Below are 19,032 nucleotides of genomic sequence, written 5' to 3' on the forward strand. Positions count from 1 at the left end.
GTGTTTGCAATTTATAGAACTTTCTGATAAAGTTTGTGGACAGAGTTGGTGTTCAAAGGTTACGGTGCAATTTTATTTAGATAAAGAAATTATAATCTCTACTTTATGTTGCCTAGACATATCATCCATGGCAGTCCTAAGTTTTAACTATTTGACTAAAAATGGAAAAGAGAAAACCAATACCGGCACGTTGCAAGTGAGACATGCATGCCTCCCTCTATTTTAGTGATTCTACAAGCCATTGGCACGATTATCTTGTCATATATCGGTGCACATTGAAACTTGAAAGCGAAAGTGTCGGTCCATGACCATCCCTTGTTCTACAAAAACCAACGCTTCATGGCTTAAAACCGAGGAAAAGGAAATAAATGGGGCCCAAATAGGAAGCAAGTTAAAGTAATGGCCGCTTTGTCAAGGAAATTGCAGTAATAGGGAACGCATCTTAGCACAAAATGATGTTTATATTCTTATTATATTCTAGATGCATTGTGAAATACTGTCTCCTTTAGGGGTGTACAACGGGCGGGTCGATAATATTTTATTAAAATTTGAATTCAACCCGATTACACCGGGTTAAAAAAATTCTTTACTTGACCCACCCATAACCCAACCCAACCCATCTATTTTTTTATATACGGGTTAGACGAGTTAAACGGGTTATAATTTTGATCGAAAATCTATTATATGTCTTTTTACTATTTTTATTAAAACTAGGTACAAATAAAAGTGACAAACATAAATAAAATCATATAAAGTTATAAATATTTATGTCAGTAAATTCATATCATGAGATAACTAAATATTTATGTTTTTATCCAGACCACCCGATCCCGAAATGAAATACACAGAACCTGTGTGAATTCCGATCAAACGGTTCAGATCTAAAAAGAAATATAATATTAGCTTTTTTATTTAGGAATAATATAATATTACCTTATAAGTTGATAAGAATTCCATGATGCATGGTACCCAGAGCTTGAGCAGATGTGAAAAGAATAACAGAGTACTTATTATATTAGCCGACATGCCTTCAATCTATATTCAATCTATATTTGAGGCCGGGTCCGGATATAAACGGGTTATTAAGAGCAAATTCATGATCCGACCTAGAGTAACGGGTTTGTCAAAATCCAACCCGTACCCAACCCAGTAACATCTCAACCCGGTAAAATACGGGTCGGGTCGGACGGGTCTGACGGATCGGGTGGGTCGACAGTATTTTTGTACACCCCTAGTCTCCTTATGGTTCTACCATAGCAAATCTTAGTTGCTGCTAATCATTATAATTGGAGTGGGGTTTAATTGGGTTCTCTTTGCTTGCATTTGTTGAAGAACCATGAAGAAATTTAAGTCTCTGCCGGTGGGGCCCGCCAAGTAATAAACTTGCTGCAGGACTTTAGCATGAATGGATGCACAGATCGATGGATACCTTTTTCTTTGTCAAGTCCGAATATATAATTTGGCAGTTAATACAAACTTGATGGCAACTTTCATTGCGGTGTCTATACTCTATAGTGGTACATAATTTGGCAGTTAATACTTTCCAGTTATTTGGTTTTATTTTTTTTTATTTGGCACTTGGTTTTAGTTAGATATTAGAAAATAAAGGGCTCGACCCCTTCATTATAAAAAAAAAAACAATAATAAATAAATAAATAATAAATAAAAAAACAAGGAAGAGAACAGCAAAATATTAACACAAGCTCAAGCAACATATTCATAAATGCTTCCAATCCCAATACTATCTAATTTGTGAGGATGATCTATTACAAGTTTAAAATGTCAATTGAGGAAGGATTTACAAATTTTAAACATCTTCAAGCTTGGCAGTGGAGAGGTCATTGATGCGGGGATATATCGCCTTCTCATCCAGCCGGTTTTGAGCCCAGATTAGCATCTTTAGCAAGCTTGGAAGCTTTGGATCTGCAAAAGTAAGGTGTATCAGCAATCAATAAACTAGCTATGATCTATCTGCACACCAAAAGCTACCGGTACAAGAATGAATAGATATATTACTAGAAAACCTTTTTCATGGCTTTGACTGGTGAGAATGGCAGCATTGACCTCACTGGCAGTTTTCACACGCTGAGACATATCTAGAAGCTCTCCATACGGTGAATTCTTCACATCTTCAAACGCCAACAGTGCAACTGTCTTCTCTATTTCCTCCAAAAAACCTGGCTGCATTTGCAGCACACCAATACCATCAAATTCATTCCCTTCCCAATTATATATAATCTATCTATCATGCAAACAGTCATAAGGAAAGGAGAGGAGAAGTACATTTTCTTCTCCACGAGGTGCAAGCTCCTCCTGAGCAAACTCTAAAGCCTCTTCAATTTTGCCCGAGCGAATCAATTCTATCAGCTTCTGTTGCTGAAGGTGGAAATATAGCTCTGGGTTTGTATCCAGTATCTGCTTCATATATATATTTATATATATTTTCCAAAATATTAAAAAGTATTATTGAAGAAGAAAATCACTTGCTTGGCTTCTCTTTTTGAAATGAAACTCTGGTACTAGCCTGCTTTATTATTACTCTAATAAGTAATAATAGCAACAGCAGCTGTACTTACAATAGGAGTATGATGCCAATTTTAAAGATAAATAGTAATAAGAAGAAGAATATGATACAGGAAAAGGAAGAAGGGAAGATAATAAAATAAGCAAAATGACCTCGGGATTCAAATCATTAATCTTCTCAATAGCATCTTGAACATTGCCGGATTGCACTGCCATCTTTACAGCCATTCGATCCGTTATTGTTGCAAGGTCAATATCAGCTAAAACCCATTAAGCAAATCCTTGAACTCAATTATTATTCTTCAAACAGAAAATTAGAGTACACCATCATATTTATGTTGTATATAAGAAAGAACTGTACATGATTGACTGTATCGAATACTCTACCGCCTTTACATAGAATTCTATGGCTATTTGATACGGTTAACGAAAACCCCATTATTGCCAGTAAAAAATTGTGCTAACAGTCTAACAACAATCGGTGAAACTGGGTGCTGGCACATGCTGGTTGAGCTCTCAGCATGCACTAGATTACAGGGAATGTTAAAAAAATGAAAAATAACCACGCTTTAAAATTGTAAACAACACATCAACCGGCAGGCCTGTAAAGAATAAATAGAATGTAATGTGCCCCACTAAATAATGAATGAATCACACATAAATACTGTCGTAAACTAGTTATAAATACTCAAATTAAGCTTCTTTCCTCCACTTATGCAAACTCAGATAGTAAAACATCGAGTTACTTTAGGTACCTTTTCCAGTAACTTGAGAAGGAGAGAGTATATAGGATACTCTGTGAGTTTCTACTGTCACACCCTATAGTTCCTCTCTTTTAGACCACATATAATAATTCTATTTTTGTAGGTTTTGAAGTTTTCAGAGGTGTACATGAAATAATCCCAAAATAGAAAAAGAGTCGCTAAAAGTATAAGAAAAGAAGGAGAAGAGGATACGTTGAGTGCCAGATTCAAGACGAAACTTGTCAGCTGCATCAACGTAGCCTTCAGTTACAAGAAAATTCATTATGAGCCGATTCATATCCTCCTTCCTTATCTTCACTTCCTTCAATTTTCTCTCCCACTCATCACGAGTTATCACCTTTCTTGCCGACTGAAATAAGAAATTATTTAGAAAACGATCAGACTATTGTTTTCTTTACTTCCCATCCCATATAGGCATTTTGAAAAGGTAAAAGAAAGTATTTATCAAAGCAACATTAGAACCACAACAGTTAATGTGAGTAATTGGACAGAATTACCAATCTATATTATATAAGCACATCACATCAATAACAAATTTGTACAAGAAATGAAATCTTAATTAACCCCAAATGACAATGACATGAATTAAGAAGGAAAGAGGGGATCCGATCCGATCCAAATCCTCTCTGATGACTGTGAGTCGTTGATCGGACCCCTAATTCTCACAGTCTTCGTGCGTCAATCGAAAGGAGCAAAATCACGCCAGGATGGAAAAAACCTAGGTCGTAACAATGGATAAATAGAAGGGAAGAGAGAGGAAAATTACCATTGTGTACTGTATGGCGAGAAGAGAAGAGAAGAGCTGAGCAGCTGCTACGAAACGGGAATTAGTTGATTCTCTTCTCTTCGGTGGAGACAAGAGACTTGATTGGGGCGAGGTGAGTTGGGAACTTGGGATTGTCCGAACCTTGTTTGTTCAAGAGTTCCGACATGTGGGACCGACTGACTGATGAAATGGTGTCAGAGTCCGCATCGTCTGCATTAACTCAGAGCATCTTTCGAGTTCGCATCTTTTGAGTTAATACATATCAGCCGTCCGATTGTAAACGGAGCTCATCCGGCCCCCGTCTAAAACATGAGGGTCATTAATATTAGTGCGTATTTAATTCACACGAATCATAAAGATGATTGGACGGTCCATATGCATTAACACAAAAGATTCCTTTTTGAGTTAATGCAGAGGACACCAATGCAATTATCGGTGACCAGTTTTTACAAAAACACGAAGGCCCAAGACCCGGTCCATTGCTGGATTTCAGGCTCTTTGGGCTCTTCATTGTACCAAGGATACCAGCACAGATACCAAATTAACTTCTCTCATCATACCCAAAATAGATAATAATTCAGTAGAATTAGGAAAAAAATAATAATAATTTGCATTTGAAATTTGCAATCGGCTAGAAATTTTTCATTAAATGAATTCAAATTTAGAGACTTAATTTTATACTCAATTTTCTTTAAATTTACCAATATTATCATCAAAACTTAGTTTCAAGCATTTTAGTTTGCAAGGTAAAGAGAACAAGAAGATATTTTATGGTGAAAATTAAGGAAGAAGAATGGAGAAGTAATTAATATTCATTTACCTAGTCGATTTCTCTTTATATATATACATATTGAGAGAGGGTTTTTTTTTTTGTTTTTTTTGGTTTAAACAGCCCATAGGCATTTCATTTAACAGTAAGCATAATACAAAGTTCAAAGTGCACATGATTGCATCTTATCAGGAACCAACTACATATATATAGTACTAAAAAACATGCTGTTATAAATTTGAGAAGAGTGGATATGATGTAAAGCCTGAGTATGAGAACTGCTGAGCTCGTGCCCAATTTCATTCTCTTCTCTTGGTATATATATAATATATATTCCAACAGCGGTATTCCGGATGTGCGCCTTCAGTAGATCGAGATATTTACGTACACTTTAATTTCTTTCATTAATTAATTTGAGCTTTACCAAACTTAGCTTCACACGTGTTAACGTGAAGATGTGGTTAGCTTGTCCGATTTAATTAATTACTTAATTAAGAGATCCAAATACCAATATAATTACTTATCTTACGGATCTAGTGCTTCTTATCTCTTTCCTTTATTTTAGTTAATTTACCTCAAGCAATTAACGCAAAAGATAAAAAGAAGAGAGGTCCATGCATGCATGTACAAGTCAGAACCAACTTATAAATTTATTGCTGCACAAATCAAGCACTCGATATTTTCTTAAGACAAACGTACTAGTAGTGCTTAATTAGTTATAGTTACCCTACATATGTAGTTTGTCACTCGTGATCAATTAATGGTTCAAATGTGAATAAACAGTCCTGACAAGAACCAATTCAAGTCGGATTTGGATTCAAAATCAGTCTCGCTTTGAGAAGTGTGCAGCTGCTATTAAAGAAGGACCATATTTTGAGAATTGACCATTTACATTTTCTAAAAATATTAATAGTTGTTTACATTTCCTAGATATATAATTCTTAATGTTTGTTTCTTTTTATGTTTACATTTCCTAAGCAGTTATTTATGTTTGTTTGTTTCTATGTTGCAAATTAATTCCTTCTTATGGCCCATAAAATGAGAGCTCATGTAAGAGAAAAACAACGTTTTGATCAATATATATTTTCTTGAGAGAGATTTATTCTCGCTTTTTGCTATTTAGCATTTCTTTGTTTCTAATTCCACTAAATCGAGTTCGAGATCCATCAATAGCAGAGTCGAGATCTGAGACTGAGATTGCGTCAGGTCTTGAAGCGGTTATATATGGTTTCACAATATTTTTGGGTGGGTTTTTCAATGAACGGTGGATACTTTCTTTTGAAACTGATTTCTAATTAATTTGTTGGTGGTCGTGGGACGGTGCGTGGTTGTGATATATTTGGCACCGATAATAGAGGTTGTTTCAAAATATGAGGTATTTGGAATAACAATATGTAAACAAATAACATTTTTGTTATTCGGAATATTATAATGACTGCTATTTTTTATTTTGTAAATGTTGGAATAGTTACTATTTGAAAGTGTGAGAGAGAAATTATTTTTTTTTTTTTGATTTCTGTTAACACAATTCTGAAATGACAAAATTGACACTTCTGCCATTTTCATATATATCGTGATAATTCGTTGAGATCTCATTTGCCTATCTTTCTTCTTAATTAACACATTTTAACACTATTTTTCAGTTACAATAATTCACTATTTTATTTTAAATGTACAATTCAAATAACATTTTTACTAATTATTTACATAACACCATTTTCATACTAATTTGAAAATCACCACGTAAAGAAATACTATATATATACATACATATCACCAATTTTTATCATATATATATATATATATATATAGAGTTAGGCTGGGGTGCTATGGATAGCATAGTGGCCTCCCGTGCTACGGCTCAATATTCAAGTTTTCAAAATCCAAACGGTCGATCCGAACCGTTCATCTTATTCTCCATATTAATATCTGCTTGGAGACCAAATTTTATAATTTTCTGAATTTTTTTACTATTTATTAAGCCACTTTGAAAATCGCTAATCCAACAGTTTTACTGTTTTGTGCAGCCACCGTTGGATCAATAATTTTGTAAAATACTTAATAAATAGTAAAAAAATTTAGAAAAATGTAAAATTTGGTCTCCAAGCAGATATTAATATGGAGAATAAGATGAACGGTTCGGATCGACCGTTTGGATTTTGAAAACTCGAATATTGAGCCGTAGCATAGAGGCCTCTATGCTATCCATAGCACCCAAGCCTTACTCTCTATATATATATATATAGTGGGCATTTTCTTGCGCAGGAAAGACTAAAAAATTTTAATTCAAATAAATAACAGTTGGGCACCAACGCGCACCAACACTACTACAGAAATGATCATTGTACCCTGCATATTGTACACGGATTTGCCAATTTTATATAAAAACTGTGTAGAAATTATAATTTTTTGGAGGCCTGAAATATCTATGGGATTTCTACACGGATATTTATTAAAGAATCAGTGTAGAAAGCCTTGAGAGAGCTACTTGGACGTTTATTAGGAATTGTACACGGATTATTGTTTAAATAACAGTGTAAAAAGCCTTGAGAGGGCTACACAAATATTTATTAAAGAACCGTGTAGAAAGGTAGGCATTGTACACGGATGTTTGTTTAAATAACAGTGTAGAAAGATTGTGAGAGCTACACGGATGTTTAATAAAGAGCTGTGTCAAAAGGTAGAAATTGTACACGGTTTTTTGTTTAAATAACAGTGTAGAAAGCCTTGAGAGAGCTACACAAACTTTTAATAAAGAGCCGTGTAGAAATGTTATTTTAGGGTTTTGGTTATATAAAAGGCCTTCTCCTTCCAGCACCGTTTTGATCAATTAATACTCTCCCTCTCGTAGTTAACAATTGGGTGGAGATTTAGGTTTATCAATTATTTCGGATCGCAAATCTATCAAGATGAGCTACTGTTTTTGGAGCTCATATATGAAGATGAGCGGTCCGATATAATTGATAACCTACATCTCGAATTCCCATGTGAATTGCTTCATTTCTTCAATACTAAACTAAACACCTTCGCAAGAGAAGAAGAACAAGCAAAATTCTGACATGAGTTAAAAGTGCCAAGATGGTTTACAGTGGGTAATATGAAGATACATGCATTTTATTAATAGTAATTGATATTTTCATATTACCCTCTGTAAACCCTACTGGCACTTTTCATTTTATTGTTAGCAATTCATAATTTCATATTGTGCTTACTCTGTTTTGAAAATTCTCTGTTTTGCTATCTGAAAACATAGAAATACTGGCTAGCAAAAATGGAGGCTAGCCAAAAAAAAAAATTTGAAAAAAAAGAGAATTCTACACAGTTGTTTATATAAAAGTCTGTGTAGAAAGAGTAATTCTACACGGCTCTTTATATAAGAGTCCATGTAGCTCTCTCAAGGCTTTCTACAGGGATTTATAGCTAAATATCCGTGTAGAAAAGTTATTGTAGGGTTTTGGTTATTGATGACTCTAAATGAGACTACTAACTTTTAGTATATATAAATATATACTTACTTACCCTAATGATACTCTGTCGGATTACAAGTGCATAATCCTACCTGTTAGTTTGTAATAATCTAGAAGTCAATAATACGATAATTTATCCTAAAGCTTTGTTCATGAATTGGATGATTAATATCATTTTGTTGCCTTGAGTATTATTGAATTTATGGATCATTTCGAGTTCATGACTGAAATTGTGAAACTCCATAATATAGATGATATATACTCTTAAAAAGTCACTGACCAAGGTAATTAGCAGGAACACTAATTACCGCGATAAGGTTAGTATGTGGATTAAAAGATGGTTAAGTTTTACAAACCACCTGACACGAGATGTCATTTTAATCACATAGATACATGTTCTAGGAACATGGTATTTGACAGACCCCGAATGAAACATTAAATAGAATTGTGTTCGTGTCATTAATGTTTTCATTCAGTGTTAAGTTCTAAAGTATGAGGTATTCATCTTTCCTACTAAGAAATGTATATGTGTGATTGTTATCAAACGCTGTCGGTAAAATGCAGTTATAACGGTAGCTCTTCGGTATACATGACTTAGCTGAGGTAGTGATGGTTTACCAAGAATACTATTTGTCCCTCGTATCTCTATACGAGCTATAGCATCACTGGGCCCCTTGATAGAGTAAGATTATCTGCTAGCGGTATAATTACAAGAGTAATTATATTTGATAATCTGCTCAAGATCAAGAAAAGATTCAGTTAGCAAGGATGACACACATCTACCTTGAAACTAATCTGATAGCTATGAGACAGAAGAACAGACACAAGTAAATTATTTACTGGATCGTGATATTGTACTGTACAGCATCATCTGTGTAATTGGATGGTCATGATGTGTTGCCAGATGCCGCTCATGATTATAGAAGTTAAAACAGTTTTAACTCTGTTTACCAACATAACACAGATCCTATTGGGTCACACCATATAGGAGTTAATCGGAGAATCTTATTGTGATTGATTATAAATTGGTTATGATCAATAGTAAGATGGTTATAATTAATTATACGTGTTATAATTAAATTATAAATGTTATGTAAAAATAACAAGCAAAAACATTGGTTAATTTATAAACGTGTGTGACACGTTGTATAAAAGTTAACCGGTTAATTTATAAATGTGCAGGACACGTTGTATAAATTACCGAAACAACAACCGCAAGAAAAATATATATAATTGTTCAGAATAATTATACGAGCATTATTTGTGTTCGGGCCGAGGACATTCGGGTCTTTTCAGATTCGTCCTTATCCGCATGATATGTCATCGATCCTATCCAGATGACACGTCATTGATCTTATCCACATGACATGTCATCCTTATCCATTCAATGGCATATCTTGTAAATAAGCCGAACTTGGAGGGCATTTTGGTCCTTTGGCAACCGACCCTAAACCCTATAAATAAGGGTGGAGGGGTAGAGAGAAAAATTGCTAATTCACTCATACCGTTTCGTATCGAAACGGATTGATATTTTCTCTCTTTCTCGGTTTCTCTCCCAAATAGTGTTTCGGTTGAGAAAAGAAAGTTATACGTAGTTGACGTATAATCTTGCGAGTTGTTGTGAAGTATATTTACGGGATCGATAAATAGTGTTTTACCGAATTTCGTGGTATGTCAGTTTTGCATATTGATGAAACTGAGCAACCGAAAATTCGTGTTTACGGGTTTTCGTCTTTTTCCTGTGAATAGTGTTTTTGCAGAATTCTGCGGTTTACGGTATTTCTGGCAGAAGAAATAAACCGCTCTTCGGTTAGTCCTGGTGGATAACCGATAGAGGTATCACACGTGTGATACTCCGAGTCGATTCCTTCCCTGGTGAGGCTCTACTCGCTCGGTCTGCATTCCAACTGTGATTTGGAAACAAGGTATAAATATGCTATATTAATCTATTTAATTGGTAAGTAGATTAAAGTTTTAGAAATCAATCATGGAGTAGATCTGTAAAAAGGATTAAATTGGGTTTTGATGCCAAAGGAATACTGAAGGTGGACCGCCTTGGAAAGTTTCCTGACATACCCCATTTAATCCTGAGCTTAAGTTGGTCGTAGAAATTTTTGTTCTACGGTCATTCCGCAACTTAAGCCTAAACGGGTTTTTGGTTACAGCACCGTGAAACCCCAACACTACCGTGTAGTAGTGTCGGGTGTCGATCCACAGAGATATATCTTAGTAGTTTAACAACAATAATACTAGTCTAGGTTCTTCGAGTTTGTTTGGTATGCGTGAATCCTAAATAAAAAATAATAATAATAAATAATAATAATAACAACAATATAGGTGCAGTTTGATTTCACAGTTTACTCTGGCGAATTTATAGGTGGAGATGCCAATTGCTGTAAACCAAGTTTAGGGAGTCTCTAGGGTTTTCGATGAATTCCTTCTAATAAAACTTCTAAATTTTTATGTTGGTTATGTTCTTCCTTGATCATTTTAAAACAGATTTGGAAAGATTTTATTGCAGATCGACCATTGATTCCCCGCATGAAAATGAACGGTCCGAAAATATTTTATAAATTTGAAGGGGCATATAATATTGAAAGTATATAAAAATGATATGTATAAGTATTATTTGACTATACAATATATATAAAAAAAAAACTATTTTTTCCGAAAAATTTTCATATGTGTTTCTGTACAAAAACAAAAAAAACAGAGAAAAAAAACCCGGCCTACCCGTGAACTCAGACCGGACCAGACCAAGTAATTGTACATGGCTGTTTATGTAATAATCCGTGTAGCTCGGTAATACTGGGAGTGACACTGGCAAGTGTTTGTACACGGCTGTTTATGTAATAATCTGTGTAGCTATCTTATAATTGCATACAGGTAAATATCCGTGTGTATTTATTCAAGGATTTCTACACCCTCACAGCGTACATGGCAGGAAATCCGTGTAGCTGCTCCGTTTATGTCCGTGTGCAATCTCTTATTCTGTAGTAGTGCAACTAATTGGTGAATTAAGAACTTTTGTTGAGCCGCCTAGCTATATTTTTAATTAGTAAAAGTTGAAGATCAAATTTAGCTCAATTATTTAATATTTACAAGTGATTTTTTTATTTGAATTTCAAACATGTAACTTTTAAAACGGAAATTATATATTATCTTTATCACTAAATAAACAACTAATTCTCTGAACCGTCTATATTAGAAGTTTTATATAATTGAATAATTTTAATGTGTATGTACATGCATATAACATTACTTGATGTATTGATTATATGGAGGAATTGTACCTACCATGCACACTTTCAATTTTATTATTACATGCATTACATGTAAAGATATTTAATTATACAGAGAATTAATTGTGCGCTGTGACACAAACTTAGAGCGCCGCCCACTATACAGTATACACTCATGAGACACAATCCATTATATATATATAAAAGTTGACCATCTATCTATCTATCTATTTATAAATACCAATTAAACTCAAGTATTCATTCAGAGCTAAATTAATTAAGCAAGGCAAAATATTATGGCAATGGGGTCTAACTTGTCATTTCTAGGGTTTTTCCTACTAGTAGTAATGGGTTTTGGTCCGATTACAGCTCGGTCCCAACTAAGCTCTGATTTCTACGCACAGAGCTGTCCAAATGCGTTCAGCATTGTCAGATGTCATGTTCTAAGTGCAATTAAGAATGAAACAAGGATGGCAGCATCCCTCCTCAGGCTTCATTTTCATGATTGCTTTGTTAACGTACGTGTAATTGCATCTCTTCTTTTTCTTTCGTTGATTGATCATTTATATATATATATAGATATATATATGGACATGCATATGCATTTACAGTATTACAGCATGCATGAGATCACACACAGACACACACATATATATTCTCTATATTTTTAAATATTAAAGAAATCACTGCACTTATACAGTTATACGTACTGTTAATGAAATACATGCAGTTAAGATTTGTGTTAGTTTGGACATATTATGAAAAAGTATCTATATATATATACACATCTATAATATTTTCAGGGTTGTGATGGATCCATACTCCTGGACGGAAGCGACGGTGAAAAATTTGCATTCCCAAACGTGAATTCTGTGAGGGGATTCGATGTGGTTGATTCCATAAAGACCGCCCTTGAGAACGAATGCAAAGGGACGGTATCTTGCGCTGACATCCTGACCATTGCTGCTAAATATGCTGTACTTTTTGTGAGTATATATATATATATTATTTTTCATGTTAAATATCCTTCAGACATGATAAGTTTATTTTTTGATAGATCAAGTGTGTGTGTGTGTGCTTGCCAATTAAGAAATTCATAGTTAATTTTGTTGGTTGTCACTTGTCAGAGTGGAGGGCCAAGCTGGAGAGTGCTATTAGGGAGAAGAGATGGATTAGTAGCAAATCAATCAGGAGCAAACAGCGGTCTCCCTAGTCCATTTGACCCCATTGATACTATCATTTCCAAGTTTAATGCTGTTGGCCTCAATACCACTGATGTCGTCGCCTTATCTGGTAATTAATTGCTCATTTTTTCAAAACAATTATATATATATATGTTACAATAATTTATTGTTAATTAGTCTGATTCTGATAAAATGTTTTGCATATATATGTATGACAATTAATATATATATATATATATATAGGGGCGCACACAATTGGCCTAGCCCGGTGCGCATTGTTCAGCAATCGGCTATCCAACTTCTCTCCTACCAGCTCGGTTGACCCGACTCTGGACTCAAACTTGGCTGCTGAATTGCAGTCGCTTTGCTCCTCCGGTGATGGCAATACCACCACTGCACTCGACCGTAACTCCACAGATGTTTTCGACAACCATTACTTCCAGAACCTTCTAAACCAGAAGGGTTTGCTGTCATCAGACCAAGGTCTCTTCTCTAGTGATGAAGGAATTGCTTCTACAAAATCAATTGTGGAAACTTATAGCAACAGCACTGAAAAATTCTTCTGTGATTTTGCTAATTCAATGCTTAGGATGGGAAACATTAGTCCCCTCACAGGCTCACAAGGGCAAGTTCGCCAAAATTGCAGGGTTGTTAACTAATTAATTAATTATAGTTTGGCTATCCAAAATAAACAATGAATTAATATATGCTAAAGCTTAAGCAATGGATGTATTAATTTGCCTTATTAGTGCTTGATAATTAAGATGTAATATATATGGAAACAGTTGCCTAGCTATATATAGAAATGATTGAGTTGGATTTCCTAAATAATTAATTGAGCTAGCTGATGCACTGCATGTCATTAATTAGGGGCCTTAATTTTGCATGCAAAGGAGAGAGGAAGAAATTGAAGGTAAAACCAAATGGATTGCCAATCTCTTCAAATTCATAATATTATATTTACTCTTCTAAATTTTAAAAACTCACAAATTTATTCAATTTATTGTGTTTCTCTATTATAACTCATTTTAAATTTATAAGATACTCATTTACCCTTTATTAAAAAAAATGCAGTCTGTGTTAAAAAAAAAATATTCAGTCTTCTAATTAATTAGTTTCCAGAAGGCAAATGGTTTATTCCTCTACTCATGACACATACATAGTGGCATTTAGGCATACACTTGTGTGTGCATTACAAGATAAAAAAAGAATATTTTTTATTCATAACCAATCAATTAGGAGACAAAACAATTTTCTATGATACATCTTTTTTTAAATAAAGAGTAAATAGGTATTATATAAAGGAATATGCTAGCATAGCATAGAGCCCCTCCGTGCAACGCCTTGGATTTTAACTTTTCAAAATCCTAACGGTCGATCCGAACCATTCATCTTGTTCTCCATATTAATATGTATTTGAAGACCAAATTTTACATTTTTTGGATTTATTTACTATTTCTTTAGATTTATTGAAAATCGATGTTTTCAGCAAATCTGGACCATAAAAAAACAATGATTTTCAATAAATCTAAAGAAATAGTAAAAAAATTCCAAAAAATGTAAAATTTGGTCTCCAAACACATATTAATATGGAGAACAAGATGAACGGTTCGAATCGACCGTTATAATTTTGAAAAGTCGAAATCTAAGGCATTGCACGGAGGGGCTCTATGCTATGCATAACATGCTAGCATATTCCATTATATAAATTTAAAATGAGTTTTAATATAAAAATCAATAAATTGAGTAAATTCGTGAGTTTTTGAAATTTAGAAGGGTAAATATGATATTATGAGTATTAGAAGGGAAAATACGTCATTTTGAAGTTTTTGAAGGGTTTACATGAAATTCTCCCTAATTTATATTAACAATATTAACAATCTTTAAGAATAAAGTTTAAATTTAAAATTTAATATTATAGCCATGATGTAAATTATAATTCACATAAAAAATTTCCAAAAAAATATAATAAAATTTGGTCTCCAAGCACAATTTAATATGGATATCAACTTTAACGATTCAGATCGACGTTTTGAACTTTGAAACTAGAGATATGAACGCAAATTAAAACACCAACTTTAATTTGCAAAGCATGATAGCCTTACTCTATATGAGTGTGTGTTAGAGAGAGAGAGAGGTTGGCTAAGATCAAAGTGGTAGTTCCTGAGCTTTGGTGCTACCAATTCGTTTTTCAATTTTCAAAGTTCAAAACGTCGATCCGAACTGTTCAAGTTGTTCTCCATATTAAATTGTGCTTGGAGACCAAATTTTATATTTTTCTGAATTTTTTTACTATTTATTAAGCCACTTTGAAAATCGCTGATCCAACGGTGGCTTAACAAAACAGTAAAATCAGAAGCCACCGTTGAATCAGTTGATTTCAAAGTGGCTTAATAAATAGTAAAAAAATTCAGAAAAATGTAAAATTTGGTATCCAAGCACAATTTAATATGGAGAACAACTTGAACGGTTCGGATCGACGTTTTGAACTTTAAAAATTAAAAAACGAATTGGTAGCACCAAAGTTCAGGAACTACCACTTTGATCTTAGCCAACCTCTATATATATAAAAGGGGCATAGAGAATAGAGATTGTTTGAAAACATGAACTATTTGGAATAACAATGTACAAACGAACAATATTATTTTTGTTATTTGAAAAATAGTTAGATTAGTTGCTGTTTTTTATTTCTGGTAAATGTTTATGGAATAACTATTATTTGAAAGTGTGAGAGTGAAAAAATATTTTTTTCTCGAATTTTCATCAACACAGTTCTGAAATGACAAAATTGACACCACTTTTGTTATTTTCACATCGTTATAATTCGTTTGAGACCTCATTTATCTATTTTTCTTCTTAATTAACACATTGTTAACACTATTTTTTACAATTACAATAATTCACTATATTAAATGTACAATTAAAATAACATTTTTACTAATTATTCAAATAACACTATTTTAATCACCCATGTAAAGAAATACTATATATCACCACTTTTTATCATCTATATATATAGTGGGCATTTTCTTGCACAGGAAAGACGATAAAAAAAAGTTTAAATTCAAATAATTAATAACCGTTGGGCACCAGGGCACCAACTAATTGGTGAATTAAAAACTTCCGTTGAGCCGCCTTTATTTTTTAATAAGTAAAAGTTGGAGATCAAGTCTTAGCTCAATTATTTAATATTTTTAAGTGATTTTTTATTTGAATTTTGAACTTATCACTTGGCAAATGGAGAGTATTATCTTTGTCACTAGATCAAAATCTGATTTTTCTGAGCCGTCTATATATATTATAAGTTGTATAAAATTAAATAATTTTAATGTATAAATGTATATATGTATATAACATTACTTGATGTGTTGATTACTTGATTATATGGAGGAATTGTACCTACCATGCACACTTTCAATTTTATTATTATATGCATGGCATGTAAAGATATACATAGAATTAATTGTGCGCTGTGACACAAACTTATAGCGCCGCCCACTATACACTCATCAGACACATCCACTATACATAAAAGTTAACCATCTATCAAAATATCTATCTATCTATCTATCTATCTATCTATCTATAAATACCAATTAAACTCAAGTATTCATCCAGAGTTGAATTAATTAAGCAAGGAGAAATATAATGGCAATGGGCTCTAGATCTAACTTGTTATTTCTAGGGTTTTTCCTACTGATAGTAGTAATGGGTTTTGGTCCGATTACGGCTCGGTCCCAACTGAGCTCTAATTTCTACGCACAGAGCTGTCCAAATGCGCTCAGCATTGTCAGAACTCAAGTTCTAAATGCAATTAAGAATGAAACAAGGATGGCAGCTTCCCTCCTCAGGCTTCATTTTCATGATTGCTTTGTTAACGTACGTATAATTAATTGCATGTCTTCTTTTTCTTTCGTTCATTGATAATTTATATATATATATATGGACATGCATATGCATTTACAGTATTACAGTATGCATGAGATCACACACACACACATATATATTCTCTATATATATTTTTAAATATTAAAGAAATCACTGTACGTACTTATACTGTTAATGAAACACATGCAGTACTTAAGATTTGTGTTAGTTTGGACATATTATGAAAAAGTATATATATATATATATATATATATATATATCTATAATATTTTCAGGGTTGCGATGGATCAATACTCCTCGACGGAAGCGACGGTGAAAAATTTGCATTCCCAAACCTGAATTCAGTCAGGGGATTCGATGTTGTTGATTCCATAAAGACTGCCCTTGAGAACGAGTGCAATGGGACGGTATCTTGCGCTGACATCCTGGCCATTGCTGCTAAATATGCTGTACTTTTTGTGAGTATATATATATATTTGCTTGCCAAGAAATTCATAGTTAATTTTATAGTTAATTTGCATGGTAGAGCTTGTGTTACTTTTTGTGAGTATATATATATATTTGCTTGCCAAGGAATTCATAGTTAATTTTATTGCAATTGGTTGTCACTTGTCAGAGTGGTGGGCCAAGGTGGACAGTGCTATTAGGAAGAAGAGATGGATTAGTAGCAAATCAATCAGGAGCAAACAGCGGTCTCCCTGCTCCAACCGACGCCATTGATACTATCATTTCCAAGTTTAATGCTGTTGGCCTCAATACCACTGATGTCGTCGCCTTATCTGGTAATTGCTCATTTTTTCAAGACAATTATATATATATATAGAGGTTGGCTAAGATCAAAGTGGTAGTTCCTGAGCTTTGGTGCTACCAATTCGTTTTTTAATTTTTAAAGTTCAAAACGTCGATCTGAACCGTTCAAGTTGTTCTCCATATTAAATTGTGCTTGGAGACCAAATTTTATATTTTTCTGAATTTTTTTACTATTTATTAAGCCACTTTGAAAATCGCTGATCCAACGGTGGCTTATGATTTTACTGTTTTGTAAGCCACCGTTGGATCAGCGATTTTCAAAGTGGCTTAATAAATAGTAAAAAAAATCAGAAAAATATAAAATTTGGTCTCCAAGCACAATTTAATATGGAGAACAACTTGAACGGTTCAGATCGACGTTTTGAACTTTGAAAATTGAAAAATGAATTGGTAGCACCAAAGCTCAAGAACTACCACTTTGATCTTAGCCAACCTCTCTCTCTATATATATATATATAGAGTAAGGCTTGGGTGCTATGGATAGCATATAGGCCTCTATGCTACGGCTCAATATTCGAGTTTTCAAAATCCAAACGGTCGATCCAAACCGTTCATCTTATTCTCCATATTAATATCTGCTTGGAGACCAAATTTTATAATTTTCTGAATTTTTTTACTATTTATTAAGCCACTTTGAAAATCGCTAATCCAACGGTTTTACTGTTTTGTGCAGCCACCGTTGGATCAACAATTTTGTAAAATACTTAATAAATAGTAAAAAAATTCATAAAAATGTAAAATTTGGTCTCCAAGCAGATATTAATATGGAGAATAAGATGAACGGTTCGGATCGACCGTTTGGATTTTGAAAACTCAAATATTGAGCCGTAGCATAGAGGCCTCTATGCTATCCATAGCACCCAAGCCTTACTCTATATATATATATATATATATATGTTACAATAATTTATTGTTAATTAGTCTGATTCTGATAAAATGTTTTGCATATATATATGCATGTATGACAATTAATATATATAGGGGGGCACACAATTGGCCAGGCCCGGTGCACATCATTCAGCAATCGGCTATCCAACTTCTCCGCCACCAGCTCGGTTGACCCGACTCTGGATTCAAACTTGGCTGCTGATCTGCAGTCGCTTTGCTCTTCCGGTGACGGCAATACCACGACTGGTCTCGACCGTAACTCCACAGATGTTTTCGACAACAATTACTTCCAGAACCTTCTAAACCAGAAGGGTTTGCTGTCATCAGACCAAGGTCTCTTCTCTAGTGATGAAGGAATTGCTTCCACAAAATCAATTGTGCAGACTTATAGCAACAGCACTGACAAATTCTTCTGTGATTTTGTTAATTCGATGCTTAAGATGGGAAACATTAGTCCCCTCACAGGCTCACAAGGGCAAGTTCGCCTAAATTGCAGGGTTGTTAATTAATTAATTAATTATAGTTTGGCTATCCAAAATAAACAATGAATTAATATATGCTAAAGCTTAAGCAATGGATGTATTAATTTGCCTTATTAGTGCTTGATATATGGAAACAGTTTAATTCCTAGATAATTAATAGAGCTAGCTGATGCACTGCATGTCATTAATTAGGGGGCCTTAATTTTGCATGCAAATTAATTAAGGAGAGATATTTAAGCCTTGATTTTA

The 19,032-nt window shown here is 33.7% G+C and overlaps 3 protein-coding genes across 3 annotated transcripts; 2 read left to right on the forward strand and 1 right to left on the reverse strand.

Annotated features, from left to right (window-relative positions):
* Nucleotides 1–1,680: 1,680 nt before the first annotated feature.
* On the reverse strand, nucleotides 1,681–4,248 carry LOC144571655 (LisH and RanBPM domains containing protein). Its single transcript, XM_078321006.1, has 6 exons — nucleotides 4,054–4,248; nucleotides 3,480–3,636; nucleotides 2,677–2,783; nucleotides 2,284–2,415; nucleotides 2,025–2,181; nucleotides 1,681–1,923 (listed from the first exon to the last, which is right to left on the reverse strand). The coding sequence occupies exons 1-6, from the start codon at nucleotides 4,054–4,056 to the stop codon at nucleotides 1,808–1,810; spliced, it is 672 nt and encodes a 223-aa protein (XP_078177132.1). The 5' UTR covers nucleotides 4,057–4,248; the 3' UTR covers nucleotides 1,681–1,807.
* A 7,547-nt stretch (nucleotides 4,249–11,795) lies between these two features.
* LOC144549341 (peroxidase N-like) lies at nucleotides 11,796–13,444 on the forward strand. Its single transcript, XM_078298051.1, has 4 exons — nucleotides 11,796–12,049; nucleotides 12,335–12,517; nucleotides 12,659–12,824; nucleotides 12,959–13,444. The coding sequence occupies exons 1-4, from the start codon at nucleotides 11,828–11,830 to the stop codon at nucleotides 13,372–13,374; spliced, it is 987 nt and encodes a 328-aa protein (XP_078154177.1). The 5' UTR covers nucleotides 11,796–11,827; the 3' UTR covers nucleotides 13,375–13,444.
* A 2,887-nt stretch (nucleotides 13,445–16,331) lies between these two features.
* Nucleotides 16,332–18,829, forward strand: LOC144549347 (peroxidase N-like). The gene is made up of 4 exons (XM_078298058.1): nucleotides 16,332–16,594; nucleotides 16,879–17,061; nucleotides 17,220–17,385; nucleotides 18,395–18,829. The coding sequence occupies exons 1-4, from the start codon at nucleotides 16,364–16,366 to the stop codon at nucleotides 18,808–18,810; spliced, it is 996 nt and encodes a 331-aa protein (XP_078154184.1). The 5' UTR covers nucleotides 16,332–16,363; the 3' UTR covers nucleotides 18,811–18,829.
* Nucleotides 18,830–19,032: the final 203 nt, after the last annotated feature.

Source organism: Carex rostrata, chromosome 2 (assembly GCF_964058835.1).
Source record: "Carex rostrata chromosome 2, lpCarRost1.2, whole genome shotgun sequence".
Lineage (NCBI taxonomy): Eukaryota > Viridiplantae > Streptophyta > Magnoliopsida > Poales > Cyperaceae > Carex > Carex rostrata.

What these genes read in the sequence shown, in the direction of transcription:
- LOC144571655 (XM_078321006.1), bottom strand. An exon ending in TTAATGATTTGAATCCCGAG is followed by an intron (nt 2,416 to 2,676) that starts GTCATTTTGCTT and finishes TATATGAAGCAG; the next exon opens with ATACTGGATACAAACCCAGA. An exon ending in CAGTCAAAGCCATGAAAAAG is followed by an intron (nt 1,924 to 2,024) that starts GTTTTCTAGTAA and finishes TTACTTTTGCAG; the next exon opens with ATCCAAAGCTTCCAAGCTTG.
- LOC144549341 (XM_078298051.1), top strand. Translation starts at nt 11,828, where the DNA reads ATGGCAATGGGGTCTAACTTGTCATTTCTAGGGTTTTTCCTACTAGTA. An exon ending in TTCATGATTGCTTTGTTAAC is followed by an intron (nt 12,050 to 12,334) that starts GTACGTGTAATT and finishes TAATATTTTCAG; the next exon opens with GGTTGTGATGGATCCATACT. An exon ending in TGATGTCGTCGCCTTATCTG is followed by an intron (nt 12,825 to 12,958) that starts GTAATTAATTGC and finishes ATATATATATAG; the next exon opens with GGGCGCACACAATTGGCCTA.
- LOC144549347 (XM_078298058.1), top strand. Translation starts at nt 16,364, where the DNA reads ATGGCAATGGGCTCTAGATCTAACTTGTTATTTCTAGGGTTTTTCCTA. An exon ending in TTCATGATTGCTTTGTTAAC is followed by an intron (nt 16,595 to 16,878) that starts GTACGTATAATT and finishes TAATATTTTCAG; the next exon opens with GGTTGCGATGGATCAATACT. An exon ending in CTAAATATGCTGTACTTTTT is followed by an intron (nt 17,062 to 17,219) that starts GTGAGTATATAT and finishes GTCACTTGTCAG; the next exon opens with AGTGGTGGGCCAAGGTGGAC.